Raw genomic sequence first — 14,801 nt, forward strand, 5'->3', positions numbered from 1 at the left:
CTATGTAAATAAATAAATAAATAAATAAGTGGATGGATGCAGTAAATATTTCCTGATTTGACAATACAGCATTACTATATTTGCAGCTACTGGAAACAAATGCCATTAGATAAAAAATCTTTTAATCTCTTATTCATAACTGATATCTTATTATTACATTAATTCAGCCCTGTGCTACGAGCAGGGTGTCAAATCCAAACCAGGAGTGTGTGAACCATGATATTTCTCAGACTGGGAGTAAATCTGAGTCACAGCTTTAAACTGTTTAAAAATAATAAAACCAATTTTGATTTGATGAAGAATTACATCAGAATCAGTTATAATGGAACTTACAACAGAACTGAATAACAAAAATGTAACTTAATGGATTTCATTTGCAAAACACAACTAAAATCAATGACTAAATATTTATGATGTATATCACCTGCAATTATAAGAATAATGTCTCTATATAAAAGTAAACCATTAGCACAAAGCTTGACTCATGACCTTTTGTGAACACTTGTGACCTTCACTCTTTTACTAAGTTATCCATACTGATTTTATAGAACTTTAAAATGAAACTTGGCAGGAGAAATTTCAGGAATCTGTGTGCAAATGCTCTGCTCTAAGAGAGAATGGCGTTACAAATTAAACTTCACAAATTTATTCCAATCTCTCTTGTGGCTATAATATCATACAGTTAAGTTAGGGACTTCGAAACTGTACTCATTATGAAATTCACTTAATCAAAAGTGTTTAACAAAATCAGGTTAATGCCTAACAGAAAGCTGGTTAGTTGAATATTGACTTCAATTGCATTCGGCTCCATTAAAAAAAAAGCCTCTCAAAAAACCCAAGAACACCAATTCTAAATTCAGCAGTAATTACTTTAGACAATTATTTTATGATGCTAGATCTCTTCAAAGAATTGATTTATGCTTGGACTTTGTTTACTGACAAATCATATCCAAAGGGATTCATGTCTCTGCCAGATTCCATGCTGATGAAATTTAGTCTGTAAATTCACTGCTGTAACTTACCAGAGAGTAAATGCACATTGAATTGAAAAATAAGAGTTCTTTCTCTTTTGAGAAATTGTTGTAGTTTAGGCAAACTGTTTGAGTAACAAACTCAACTAAGTCCACATGTATAGTTCAGTACTTGAACACACCCGTGTGAGAACTCTGTCCTTGCAAACAGTTTCTATCATTATTTGACCTGCTGGCAGGCGTTCTAGAGAAACAAGGGGTTGGTGCAAAGAGCTTTGTCAGCCAGTGAAAATGCCAACTCAAGGCTCTATCTAGAAAGTTTGGAAAAGAGCACCTATTCCTGTGCTGCTATTAATATATTTATCAGTAAACTATTTGTTTCTAAAGGGAAACTAGGGCAGCTTTTTATTCTTGCTTGTACTTTCAGAATTAATTTGTGGTGGTTTGGCCCTGGTTGGATTCCAGGTGCTCACTGCAACTTCCCTTCATTAGCTAGACTAGGAAGAGAAAAATATAATTCAAAGCTCATAAGTGAAGATAAGGACAGGGAGAGATCACTCACCAATTAAATAATGGGCAAAACAAATTCTACAATTTCATACGTAGCAATTTTTTTGTAATTTTTTTAAAAGTTCTTTCAGAATAAACACAAGAGACTTTGAAAATGTTGTGCAGCTAGGCATCAAGTGTTTACTAAACACAGAACAGTTAGGGTAACTTCACCCACACACACATTATTTAGTTTGCAATTCTGCCTTCAAATTTGTTTTTGAATCAGTGGGAACAAGTATACTCCACTCAACGTTTGTAGGCATTACTTACATTCATGTCAGAGACTGACAGAAATATTGTAGGAGCAAGAAATTCTCCTATAAAGCATAATTGCCAATTCCCTCTTGATTCACTCTCATTACATTCAGGTTCTTCATTTCTAAGAAACAGCCTTTTCCTACCTTGTCCATTTATTTTATGGTAAAGAGTTGTTTGGGCATGTTTTGGTTTGGGGTTTTTTGGTGTAAATAGTCATAGGTTTTTTAATTGAAAAAATTAACTGCTGAAGCTACATAAGTTTACAGTCCACTGTTACCCAAAATTATAATGCACTGTGATATCAAACAGCAAGAGTTACTACAGAAAATGCCTTATCTCCTTCCCTTCAAAAAAGATAATTGCCTTGAAGAGTACATCAGACTTTTTTCAATATCTAATGAGGAACAGAGTTCAACCTGAAGAAAAGAACCTGAAGTGGTACAAGAAACACACAAACTTTAGACATCCTGCATAAATCAAGTGTATGGACAATGGTTAATAAAGCTTTTAACAAAACACATCTATTAGCAGCTTATGTTTCTTCTTATTTGATCTTTTCCTTATGGAGTTTTGTAGCAGAAGCACCTACTGGCTATTGCCTTCTGTTTCCAGCTCTAGAATGCTAGATTTAAGGTAGCACATAATCTAAATCTGCATTTTCTACATTCTAGATAATTATAGAATTATAGAATTGTTAGGTTGGTAGAGACCTCTAAGATATTTGAATCCAGCCATTAACTCAGCACTGCCAAGTCCATCACTAAAACACGTCCCTCAGTCTCACATCCACAAATCTTTTCATTCCTGGACACCCTGTTCCAATGTTTGACAATCCTTTCCACAAAGATATTTTTTCTAACATCCAACCTCCCCTGGCACAATTTGAGGCCATTTCCTTTTGTCATGTTGCTTATTAGCTGGGAGAAGAGACTTTCATAGAGAATCATCTTTCTATAATCTCCTTTCAGGTACTTGTAGAGAGTGATTTAGCTGAACTTGATGCTTTGGCAGCAAAGTAGGTACTATCTGAAAATTCAACTTTTTTTTGCAAGTGAATCACCATAGCTCAAGGTATTGACAGATGATAATCAATATAATTTTTTATCATAACAATTACTCTTTATAAATTCAGAGGAAGAGAAGAAAGAAGGAAAGCAATGCAGATTGCACTGGGATATAGAGCACCCCTGAAATGTGTCAGGATGGGTCAGAGCAAGAGATTACAGGGAAATTGTTGGAAATAGCTAGGAATGTTCAAGAATCTTACCAGGGCCTCAAATAATCTCTTGTGCCAATCTTTAGTTACACATATTATTAAATCATTGGGTTTTTATGTTGTTTAAAGTGTGCAAAACTTCCTTGGGAGAGGAATGGCTTGACTAGAAATGTGTGGCTACATTAAAAAAAAGAAGAGGAAATATCAACTTTTAATTACCTTGTCATTTCTTTTTCCAGCTTGTTAAGCATGTCTGAAGTGATATTCATCCAGTCATTTATTGTAGGGTCTTCTTAGAAAGGAAGAGAAGAGTAAATACTTTTAACAGAGCAAGATTTAACAAATTAGTTTTCCTGCATGCTGTTCAGCATATCTGGAGTTGCTACATCTCCTTTTGAATCAAGATGATTTGGAAGAAAGGAAGAAATTTTAATGCACATGAATGAACATTACTAATACAGGGTTTGTCATAACTCCACTGACTACAAAACTACATCACTGTAATTTGAGATTTAAAAGTCTTCTTGAGCACACACACATAGAAGAACAGAATGGTTTGGGTTGGAAAGGACCTTAAGGGGTCCACCCAGTTCTAAGCCCCCCTACCATGAACAGGGACACTTTCCACTAGACCAGGTTGCTCAGGGCCTCATCCAAGCTGGCATTGAACACTTCCAGGGATCAGGCATCCACAACATTTCTGGTATACAATGTCCCAGTCTCTCATCATACTCTAGTGAGGAATTTCTTCCTGATATCTCATCTAAATTGCCTATCTTTCAGTTTAAAGCTATTACCCCTCATCCTATTACTACAGGTTGTTGTAAAAAGTCACCCTCCAGCCCCAATTTGTTCAGCCTGTCCCCATAAGAGAGTTGCTTCAGCCCTCTGATCATCTTCACAGCCCTCCTTTGAACTTACTCCAACAGTTATCCTTCTTATGGTGCAGGGTCTCAGAGCTGGATGCAGCACTCCAGAGAGACGCAGAGAGGGTAGAAACACCACCCCCCATGTGCTGGTCACAATTCTTTTGATGCAGCCCATGATATTACTTCCTGGGTTGCAAGCCTACAGTGCTGGCTCATGTTGAGCTTCTTGTCAGCAAACAGCTCCAAATCATTCACCTCAGGGCTGCTTTCAAACCATTTTTCTCCCAGCCTGTATTTGTATTTGGGATTGCCCCAAACCACATGCAGTACCTTGCCCTTTGCCTTGTTGAACTTCATGAGATTCCCAGAGACCCACCTCTCCAGCCTGTCAATTTCCCTCTGGAGAGGGCCCACATTTTCTCTCATCACCCTTTGATCACTGACCTACCTATGCAAGCTTTTCTTGTTGCCCTGGACGTCCCTGACCAGATTTAATTCTGTCAGGGCTTTAGCTTTCCTAACCTAATCCCTGGCTGCTTGGACAGGTACTCTGTATTTCTCCCAAGCTCCCTTTCCTTGCTTCCACCCTCTCAAGGCTTGCTTTTTGTGTTTGAGCTTGTCTCCTTGTTCATCCATGCAAGCTTCCTGGTGTCTCTGCCTGACTTCTTTGTTGGAATACATTGCTCCTGAGGTTGGAGAAGGTCATCCTTGAATATCAACCAGCTTTCTTGGGCCCCTCTTCCCTCCAAGGCTTTATCCCATGGTACTCTACCTAGAAGATCCTTGAAGAGGTCCAGGTCTGCTCTACTGAGGTTCTAGATAGTGATCTTGCTGTGCTCCCTCCTTGGTGCCCTGAAACTCCACCATTTCATCGTCACTGCAGCTCAGGCTGCCCTTCAGGTTCACAATCCCCACCAGTCCCTCCTTTTTAGCAAGAACAAGGTCCAGCATAGCACCTCTCCTCACTGGCACCTCTATCATTTGAAGAACTTATCATCAACACAATCCAGGAACCTCCTGGATTGCTTGTGCCCAGTGGTGTTGTTCCTCCAGCAGTTATTGGGGTGGTTGCAGACCCCCATGAGGACCAGGGCTTGTGAATGCAAGGCTGTTCCAATCTATCTATAGGGACCTCATCTGCTCGGTCTTCCTGGTCAGGCAGCCTGTAGGAGACTCCCACTACAATGTGACCCCAACCACAGTGTATCTCTATTATAATGAACATGAGCTACTAATTTGCATCATAGCATAACATTGTGGTTTCTGACATCTGAATCTCCTGTCAAGATGTGTGAATCTTCCTGTTTCTTTTCTAAATAGGAGCCATTGTTCTTGTCATAGCAGATATATTCTTACCTGTTAAATTTTTGTTTGCAGATGCAACAAAGCTATCAGTCATATCACCAAAAATCATCATGGCAAAAGGGAGACTGCTTCCGTGGGCTACTGCCATCACAGTGCCCAGTATCATTAAAAATTTATCTGACCAGCTGGAGTATCGGAACTGTGAGTGAGAAGAGAAATTCATTCTAACTGTTGTATTAGAATGCTAACACAATGCTATGTCTACAAAGTCAAGAAAGTAAAGAAAAAGCTATAAATTGTACACCTGCTGTCCCAAACCTACAACTTTATCTCTTTAGAAATACAGTTTAAAAACAGTTTAAATGTACAGGTATAAATCCTTTGTATATAAGCCCTTTTATACTATAAACTCTCAAAACCAGAGAGATGTGGCATTTTAATGCACTAGTATCTGCACCTGGGTAAGAAAGGCCATAGGAAAACAAGACATAAAAAATTTATGCTTTTTACATTTGCCATTTAAAGTTCAAATTATAAGACATTTTTATGGTGTTATGATAACTAAGCAATAATTTTTTTTTACTGTAAATTCATTATTATGCAGCCAGAAAATCTGTTCCTAATGTACCATAGATATTATAAAAAGGTGTTGAAATCCTAAATCCTCTTGCCATTGAACTTAATAAAATTTGAGCTCATCTATTACAAAATCATTGGGTTTATTCTGTACTGTAAACTACTAAGTTTACTGATGTAAATTATAGCTATATGATGTAATTGTGCTAGTGTAAACTGATATAGCAAAGCAAAGAAATTGGGCACTGGCCACCATCATGTACTACAGTTTTATGTTTGTTATTTGCAGTGTCATTGCTGTGTGTTACACACACTAAACCTACAAAACCTACAAAACCTAGGTCCTCTTTTAGCCATATTTCAGTATGGCTAAAAGAGGACCTAGGATTTACTTGATTAAATGTTACAAGGTTGTGTTTTAAAATACATACAGAAAATTTTAAAGAATCTGGAACCTTTTAGCACACAATTCTTAATTTTAATTTTCATCAGTAGCATGGTATCGCCTTTTACTGCTGACTCAGGTGATTGAATAATGACTCATGGGGATAATTAGTGTGATTAGTACCTGACTGGTAATTTAGAGGACAAGATCACACTCAGTGTAGGTATATGGTCATGCTTCTTGCTGTGAACATGGAAATTCCTATCTTTCATGAACAAATATCTGGTATGGGTGTGTTTAAGATGGCGATTTACCAAGGGAACACTCCTAAGACTACTTATCTGTAAAAGGCAGCTTCTTTAGTATAACTACATCCACAAAAAGAACTGCTTGATTTCGATACTATAGTCAATATTCTGTAGTATGAATATATTTGGTAGAGACAGCATCATATATTCAGGATACTAACATAACTGCAACTATTTTTGATTACACTTTGAAATGTGCCTGTGTGTATGTATATGTAGACATATAGAGAGAGAATAAACCTTACCAGTGCAAATGGGCTCACCACCTTAGGTTTTTCCCCTTTCTTCTGCTTCTTCTTTGCCTTGCTAAAAAAAAAAAGTGTAGGTAGTTTTAGTGAATTTAAAAAGAGACCTCATTTTGCAGAAATACTAATTCAACATATTAATGCAGTTCAATTATATTATAATTTGGAAATAATTTTACAGCAAACAATTGCGTAAAATGAGCATGATTTACTGGGCATTCTTGAGATGTTTCTATTTAAATCTTCAGAAATATAAGTGGCATCATCTCCTAACTTCTATAAATTTAAGTCATGTTCTTCCCAGTTCACCCCTTCAAGGATGAAACAACATCAGTGGGGCTAGTGGTTCCACTATCTGGTCAGGGAAGTTGTGAATTAAAGCACTGTATAGATTTCAAAACAGAAGAGAGGAAAACTTTTGTACATAGTGGATAGGGAATAGATAACATGTTCAAGGTATGTAAAATGTTGATTGATCACTCTACTAAGAATTTTAAGATAATTTTTAGTAGATTACATAAATGTATCCAATATTTCCATTCCAATATAATTTCTGTCATATTTTAGAATTGTTTTTCTAGTCAATACTGAGGACATTTAGTCCTTTAAAGGAGAAAATAAATAGTCCTTTTGCATGAAATGAATGTGCCAATCAATGCTACTCTTATGTTGATACAAAGCTTTGTCTTACTAGGTCTTCTTAGCAAAATAAGTTAAAATAAGGTTTAAAATACAAATTTCAATAAAATATAAAGCAAAGTAATGGAGTTTAATAAGCTTCAATACATAATGATTACTATATTCAAGAATACTTACTGTTTGTCTTCAGATTCATGACCCTGGCTGGATGCAATGATCTCATGACTATTTCCATCTGCAGTATACTTCTTTTCATCTTCAGAATGCATTTTAAATTTATTGAAGATAGTTTCCTGTAAAATAATATTTGACAGAGAAATACACAATCTTAAGCTGAGGACAGCAATCTCAACAATCATTTGTTTGAAAGAAAAATATGGTTACTTATTACAATCAATGAAGTTATTAATAGCATATATTGCAAAGTGAATATTCATAATGCACAAGTATAAGCATATTGAAAGAAGTCCAGAAGTTTGGTGTTTCCTTACAAACATTTATATTCTGTATTTAGCCATTTGATAACTCCGTCATTTATTTAATTTCATTTGAATGATATAAGAGTAATATTTTCTGCAATGCAGCACAGATATACAAAATAAATGAAAAATTAAATGTGTATTTAAAAGAATATGCAGTTAATTAGATTTGTTTTAGTTATCAGTGAATTTATAAAATATCTCTGATTTTAAAAAAACCCTCCAAACTACTGACATACCGCAAAAGGCTGCTCCTGGTTTGTGTCTTACTCCTCTGAAAAATTATTCAAACCTGAGCAGAATTAATATGGTTAAGGACATGCAGCATGATTGGACTTTGCTCCTCTTATGTAAGACAGACATAACAAATAGCTTTCTCTTGGATTTTTACCACTCCAATAGCCTCGTTTATCTTGGATAATGAAATGTATGCACTTTGGACTGTACCTCCCTTTTCCTAAAGAGAATACTAGTCCTTGAATGCATGCACAGTTCATTGTCACCTGGGAAAAGAAGCCTGAATACTTCCATCCATATTCTGAATATTCTTCCACCAGAAAAAGTTCCCTATTATAGGTACTGTTGTTTTAATTATGCCCCTTAAACTGAAAGGAACTCCTCTTTACCTTACTAGAAATGTTGCTGAATGCTTGAAGTAACTGTTGCACTTAAAGATGAATCCATTCTTGAATACACAGTGAGAATGAAACCAGGTAACACCAAAATATTGTTTTAATCTTTTGCTTCCTTTCCCATCTTCTAAGTCTAATCCAGGAGAACATTACCCATCTAGCATGAAAGAAAACAGGATTTTACTACAGTGCATATAGTTCCTCATTTGAGCAACTGCAGAACAGTAAGATGAGTTTCAGACTCAGTTTAGAAGTGTTTTGGAAATAGCTCTGGTTAGCAGAAATGTGCTTAACTAGTATTCTGATTTTTGAATGTATGTTTATATTCTAAACTGTTTGAAATGGGCCATTTGTTCTATTGTGGAATGTGCTGTTTTTATCAGTATTTGTAGGCATTGCTTCAATGAAAATAACAAAAATTTTAAACACTTAAATAAATTATTTGCACTTCATAACCCTTATTTCAATGTATGTATTAAAATAGACATGTTTAACAATTTTACAGAAGTAAAATTTATGAAAAATTAAATAAAAATACTTGTCATAGAAGACAAGAAGGTTTACATGAATTTTCCTGTAGATCTTCTACCACTTTACTCACACAAAATTTACTTAATCTGATTATTACCCAGAAAAAATATTTTTGTTCCTTTTTGTTTTGCATGCCTATAATCTCAAAATGTTAGTGAAACAGTATATTTATAATATTTTGGAATAGAGATAGTCTTATCAGATTAAGGATTACTTTAGAAAGGGTAGTTTATCATTAGCAGTCGAGAAGAATATAAAGAGTTAATAAGTATTATATGTTTATCAAAAGTCATTGTGATGTATTTATGTAGAAGTATATCCACAGCAGTTACTGGGAATACTGGGTTTTAACTTGTGTGCCTAAATGCTTTCCTGGAGAGAAAAAATCCTGGAGAGAAAATCAGAGAGTGGACTTGATCTTAATGGACTGGTCCAATTATTTCAGTGGGAACAAAAAAAAAAAACCTAAAGTAAGAATCCTTAAAGAAAAGTCAATTGATTAAAAAAAAAAAAAGAAAAGAAAAGGAATAGTTTATGCAGTTCTTTCACAACTGTTTTGCCCTAAATGGAAAATAGAGACAACTATGAGATCTGCCAGAATGTTCTGTTATCTCATTGCCATGTCTCAATGCTATTGCAGTGCAATCATGATAAGAAACGGAAATAGAAATAAAACACAAGAGCAATTTTTACCAGAGATTCTCTTGCCTGCATAAAGTAATGCAAAGAAAATGAAACACATCTGTTTTTATCACACTAGAAGCTGAATCAACTAAATTGATATTAAAAAGTAGGAAAATTGGGGAAGTAAAGTATTTGCATCTACTTAATAAGATACAAAACTCTGTAACTTCTCTATAGCTTCTGTAGTTTGTTCAGTCACATAGCTCCACAATTGCAGCGAATTTGAAATCAGAGAAGATCGTTAGATCTTTCTTCTAATCTCTTATATCTGGTTTAAAACCTATAATTTGGGTGAAAGTATACAATTTCAGCCTGAAGAGATTAAATCTGTAAAATAAACCAACAGCAACAGAATCTCAGGCATCACCACTGCATATTACCTGAGTATATGAAAATCGTGTGGGTGAACATAATAGCTGATTTACAACCATAATGTACAAAACCACCTAGAAACAATGTAGGTGCCAGTCAACCTAATCTGAGGAGAAATACTTTCTCATCCAAAGTCTGGGGACTGGTTTTGCCCTAAATACATCAGCAGGATTCATAAAGCCAGTGTTTGAAAACTCAGATCAGTTATTTGGTTACATCAACAGCTTACTCTCAGCTTTAGCCAATCTTTGACATCATCAAGGGGGAATTTTTAATTCTATAGGCCCAAGACTTGAAGCATGAAATCTTGTGTAGACATTGTCCATATCAAGTAGACATTGACTAGAAGATAAGTAAGGATGTCTTGAAAGCAGAGTGTCCTGGTCATTCAATAGTTCAAGACAAAAGAAAATGTTTTTTTTTTAACTTCTACTTGCTAGTCACAAAATTTCTCACAGAAGAGGGATGTAAACAGAGATGACCAATCTATGACCTTTGAGCTATTTAAGGCTCATAAACAACTTAAAATTCCTTCTCAACCCAGTTTGTTATATTATGATTAGAAGAAGCAGAGATCTGGTAATATGGGGACAGTTGGACAATTAAAATCCCTTGTTGCAGAAGCAAATAAAGAATGGCTGATAAGTTTCATCCACCTGGACTGTCAGAACTTCTGCTACATGTCCATTTCAGCCTTATCCAACCATGGACCAATGGGATTTTATGAAGATAATGACAACTGCAGCTCAAAGAGCTACCTTTGAGTTATGGAGTAAAAGAGCTACCTTTAAGTTATGGAGTAAAAGTTTTAAGATATTTTAGCCAGTTTAAAGTTCAGTAAAGTGACTCATGAGGTCAGGTAAGTTGGCCTTGTCTAAAGCAATGCCTGTACAAGAGGAAAACTTCTAATTTTACGCTAAAAATTGCAAGTGGTCATAAGTTTGTTACACTAAACTACGCTAACTGCTTCTATACTCCGTCTCCCCTCATAGACATTGCTTAGTTGAAGCTAGAACAATACCTCTTGGATATTACAATTTCTGTGAAGCTCTGCATCATCAGATATATTTTCTATATGAAAATACTTATATATATTCATAAGGTTTACTTAATCCCGTCTTTGTTAAGATAGTAGCCAATTTCCCTTTGCCTAACATACTTTTATTGTGTCTGCATTATAGTCACACATATTTTTTAGAATTTTAAGAATAAATACTTTTCATGTGTTTGAAATAAGATCATAGGCCCCTTGAAATGTTCAGTCAACATTGATTCCATAGACTGAAGCACAGGTAATTCCCTTCTCTTATATGTTATAAATGCATGGTTTGAATAATCTCTCTTGGGCACTCCAGTACAATGAGAGATTGTATTGGCACAATATACAAACCTTAAATCATTCTTTGAGTCAGTGCTCTTACAGACCATTCACCAGATTTTTCAGTATAACTCTGTGATTTAAGTTGTAGTTTGCAATATCATAACATAATTTTTGGACTGCAGTTAAATTAGGTATACATAGATCATCCTGTACCATACTCACTATGAATTATTTCAGATTGTTTCCATATATTTAACTATCTAAATTTACTTATCCATTCCCCTTCTTGTGTCAAAATGTGTTCATATTTTATTAACAAACTGATCATGAGATATGAGTTTCTGAAGCTGCAGAAAAAGGCATTTGAAAAATAGGGTTCTCAGGTTCTGTGGTTAAGTTTCAACTACATATGCTTCTAAAAAATAATTTTTGTTGGGAAAATCTCATCCCACAAATCATACGTTGTATCTATGCACTCTTTTTTATCTGATGCAGGCCAGCACATCATAAATTGACTGATGATATTGGAACTACTGACACAGAGACATTAATCTAATAAGATAATCATTGATATTAGAGACAAACTGTTGAAATGATGGCACAATGCCTTCAAAATTTTCTAAACAATATCAAGAAAAGCTAACTTTTTAAAATATACTTATTAACAAAACTAGCAAACAAGACAAGAAACTGAAGCAAATACTTCAATGTCAGCATATATTGAGGCCAGAGAAAAATCACAAATACTACTTTTTTCTTCTATTAACTTTAAAGATGGGAAGTTGGATTTGTAATAAGAAACAGGTAGGCAAAATGCTTGAAAGGATTGCAGGAATCATGTAATGATTCCACAATGACATTCAACCCTAGCATAGATCAGAACACCTGTGAAGAACCTGTGATTTATGGTTTATTAACTAGATTATTTATGATTTATTAACTAGAACTCCTGCTCTAGTTAAGCAGCCTGTTAATCAGGGCTGGAAAAGAATAATACTCTGTAAAGGAATTTTGCCAGCTTGAATACTATTCTATGAATGATAATTTTCCTATATGAAGGGAATTATTATACTCTCAGAAAGTGAAAATTTTGTGTTCCTTTAACTATGCTGTATGTTCAGCTACAGGATAATGTCTATTGTAACTGCTGGACATTTTATTTTTCCTGGACGAAGCATGAGAACAAATCAAGCTAATGTAAACATCAAGCTTCTCTTTGTGTTTAAAAGGAAAGCCTGTTCTGAAAAGCATGTTTTAAAGTTACAAAACTCCACTCTTATTGTCTGTGATTTGATTTGGAGTTAATTCTTTATTCTCATAAGGAGGACTGCCACAAACCAATGTCACTGGATTCCTACTACTAATGTGCTTGTTTTCAGCTTTACAAACTCAGTCTTGTTTCTGAAAACATAATCATTACTTGCTGGATAGTTGCATTTGAAGTTGTATTATTACTACAGTTAAAAAAATAATTTAAAGGAATATAATACAGAACATTAGGGTTTTAAAAATGTTCAGGACTTTATTTTACAAATGAAAACTAACAGGAAAAGATAAAATTACTTTTTGTGCAGGTGGAAAGCATTTATCCCACTTAAATCTGAATAAAATACATAATACTATGACATGTCCAATTTTTGTCCATACAACTTTTCTAGGCAAGGATATGTCTGGTGACATTATAATAGTACAAGTAATCCTTCCCTCACTGGCTTTGATTGGACAGTGACTGTTTGCCATGCACAAAGAGCCCTTTGTTAACTGAATACACTCAGCTTAAAAGTATTCAGCAGTCACTGATTAGTTACCACACGCTACCATTTTTTGATAAGTTGAATTAACGAAATACTAAACTGAGTGTTGCTATATTCAATGCCCATAAGCAAGAAACAGGGAAAGTTTTTGTGGGCCAAGGAGTCCTCAGTGAGGTAGGGTAGAGCTGGTTTCTACTGCCCCTGGAATGGATCCTCATTGGGACTGAATTTCTGTCTTCCAAAGCCCTGCTTTTCCCTCAGGGTTTTATTTCTTTTCATGATGATATTTTTTTTCTCTTGAATACCTAAACTGCTGCTTAACTCCATTTCAAGAGACTTACCTCTGTCTGCAATCTTTCTTACCTTGCAGAACCCCAGTTTTATCAACTTTTTGCAGTCCTTGCTCCAAATTAAGCAATTTCCTCAAAGGTCTGAAAGATGGTTACACTTTTGTCTTGGATCACAGACAGCTGAACACCTGAGAAACAAGGAAAGGAGTTTACAAACTCACTATACATGAAATATATAACAGCATTGATATTATATTTTATACAGAAATCAAAGCTATTGACTGATTCCCATGTGCAATACTATTTAAAGCCATATTTTCTAAATGCTTGCATTCTATTCCATACTATCTGTGAAATGTCTAGATCACACAGGAAATTATAAGACTGAAAAACCTCTCATTCAGCTTTTTCCCAGTAATACTGAATTTCAAGTTTTTGTTTATTTCTATAGCTACCGTTCATTATATGTGGAAGACGTATGATGTCAAAATGCCGTCCTGTCCATCCTTCTTCCTTCACATAATATCAAATATTACATATTAAATTCTTAACAGGTGTTTGAATTCTGTACCTTCACAGTTAGTTTCCAAAAGCAAAGATGGAGAACTTCAGACTATCTGGACTACTTGGAGTTTTCTGGATGTCTAAAATGAATTGTTCTTGAGACAAGTTAGACCTGTTACCCCTTCCCTGTCAATAACAAATAGGAAGAACTTCTTCTTTCACTTCACTTTACAGTACTTTCAAAATTTTAACGCTGCTTTCACAAGTCTTGCTTGTCATCTCTCAACAAAAAAACCCAACAAAAACAAAACCCCAAACCAAAAGAAAACAAAAACCCCTGCCCCCCCTCCTTCCCCCCCAGTTCCTATAACTCCTCTAGGCAGAATTGGTGTTTCTGATCTTTGACATTATTATCCTCTTGACACAAACTATTTCAAAGATTTGGGTTTTTTTCAGGAAAGTAGCCCCAAGCTAAGGGTTATTTCAATAATAGGCAAATATTTTTACTTTCTGTAAGTAATTTGACTTCCTTTTTCTGTGGCAGTATGGAAGTATACTTACTTATTTTATTTCACCTTAGACTTTGGATTTCATAGCTGTGGTGAAGAGACTAAAAATAATCCTCTCATAAGACATTGATTATGGCACTGTGACCACATTCTGCATGTTGTCTTTAACCACAGTCAAATTGCCTTGTTCCTTTTTGATGTTTACTGTAAAACAAATGATGGTGCACTCTAAGGCAAATGTGCTTCTACAGGCAATTGGATACTGTGCAGACACATGTTGACAGGCTCCAAACCTTTCAAACAGCCGTAACCATAGACAATAGAGGCAATGCTCCTTCATATAATTTTTTCTTCCAGAAACATCTGCCATGTGCCACACCTCTACCTTACATGTCAACACC

The 14,801-nt window shown here is 35.1% G+C and overlaps 1 protein-coding gene across 1 annotated transcript in view; it reads right to left on the reverse strand.

The window, feature by feature from the left end:
- Nucleotides 1-14,801, reverse strand: part of ABCB1 (ATP binding cassette subfamily B member 1) — a 47,906-nt gene that overhangs the window by 26,987 nt on the left and 6,118 nt on the right. The window contains exons 2-7 of the mRNA XM_071428933.1: nucleotides 13,461-13,575; nucleotides 8,430-8,592; nucleotides 7,502-7,617; nucleotides 6,686-6,746; nucleotides 5,223-5,370; nucleotides 3,217-3,289 (exon numbers count right to left, since the gene is read on the reverse strand). Coding sequence (XP_071285034.1) covers nucleotides 3,217-3,289; nucleotides 5,223-5,370; nucleotides 6,686-6,746; nucleotides 7,502-7,593 — 374 coding nt within the window. The 5' untranslated portion in view covers nucleotides 7,594-7,617; nucleotides 8,430-8,592; nucleotides 13,461-13,575. The remainder of the gene's footprint in view (nucleotides 1-3,216; nucleotides 3,290-5,222; nucleotides 5,371-6,685; nucleotides 6,747-7,501; nucleotides 7,618-8,429; nucleotides 8,593-13,460; nucleotides 13,576-14,801) is intronic.

Source organism: Agelaius tricolor, unplaced genomic scaffold (assembly GCF_023055355.1).
Source record: "Agelaius tricolor isolate 1412-34295 unplaced genomic scaffold, bAgeTri1.0.p SCAF_6, whole genome shotgun sequence".
Lineage (NCBI taxonomy): Eukaryota > Metazoa > Chordata > Aves > Passeriformes > Icteridae > Agelaius > Agelaius tricolor.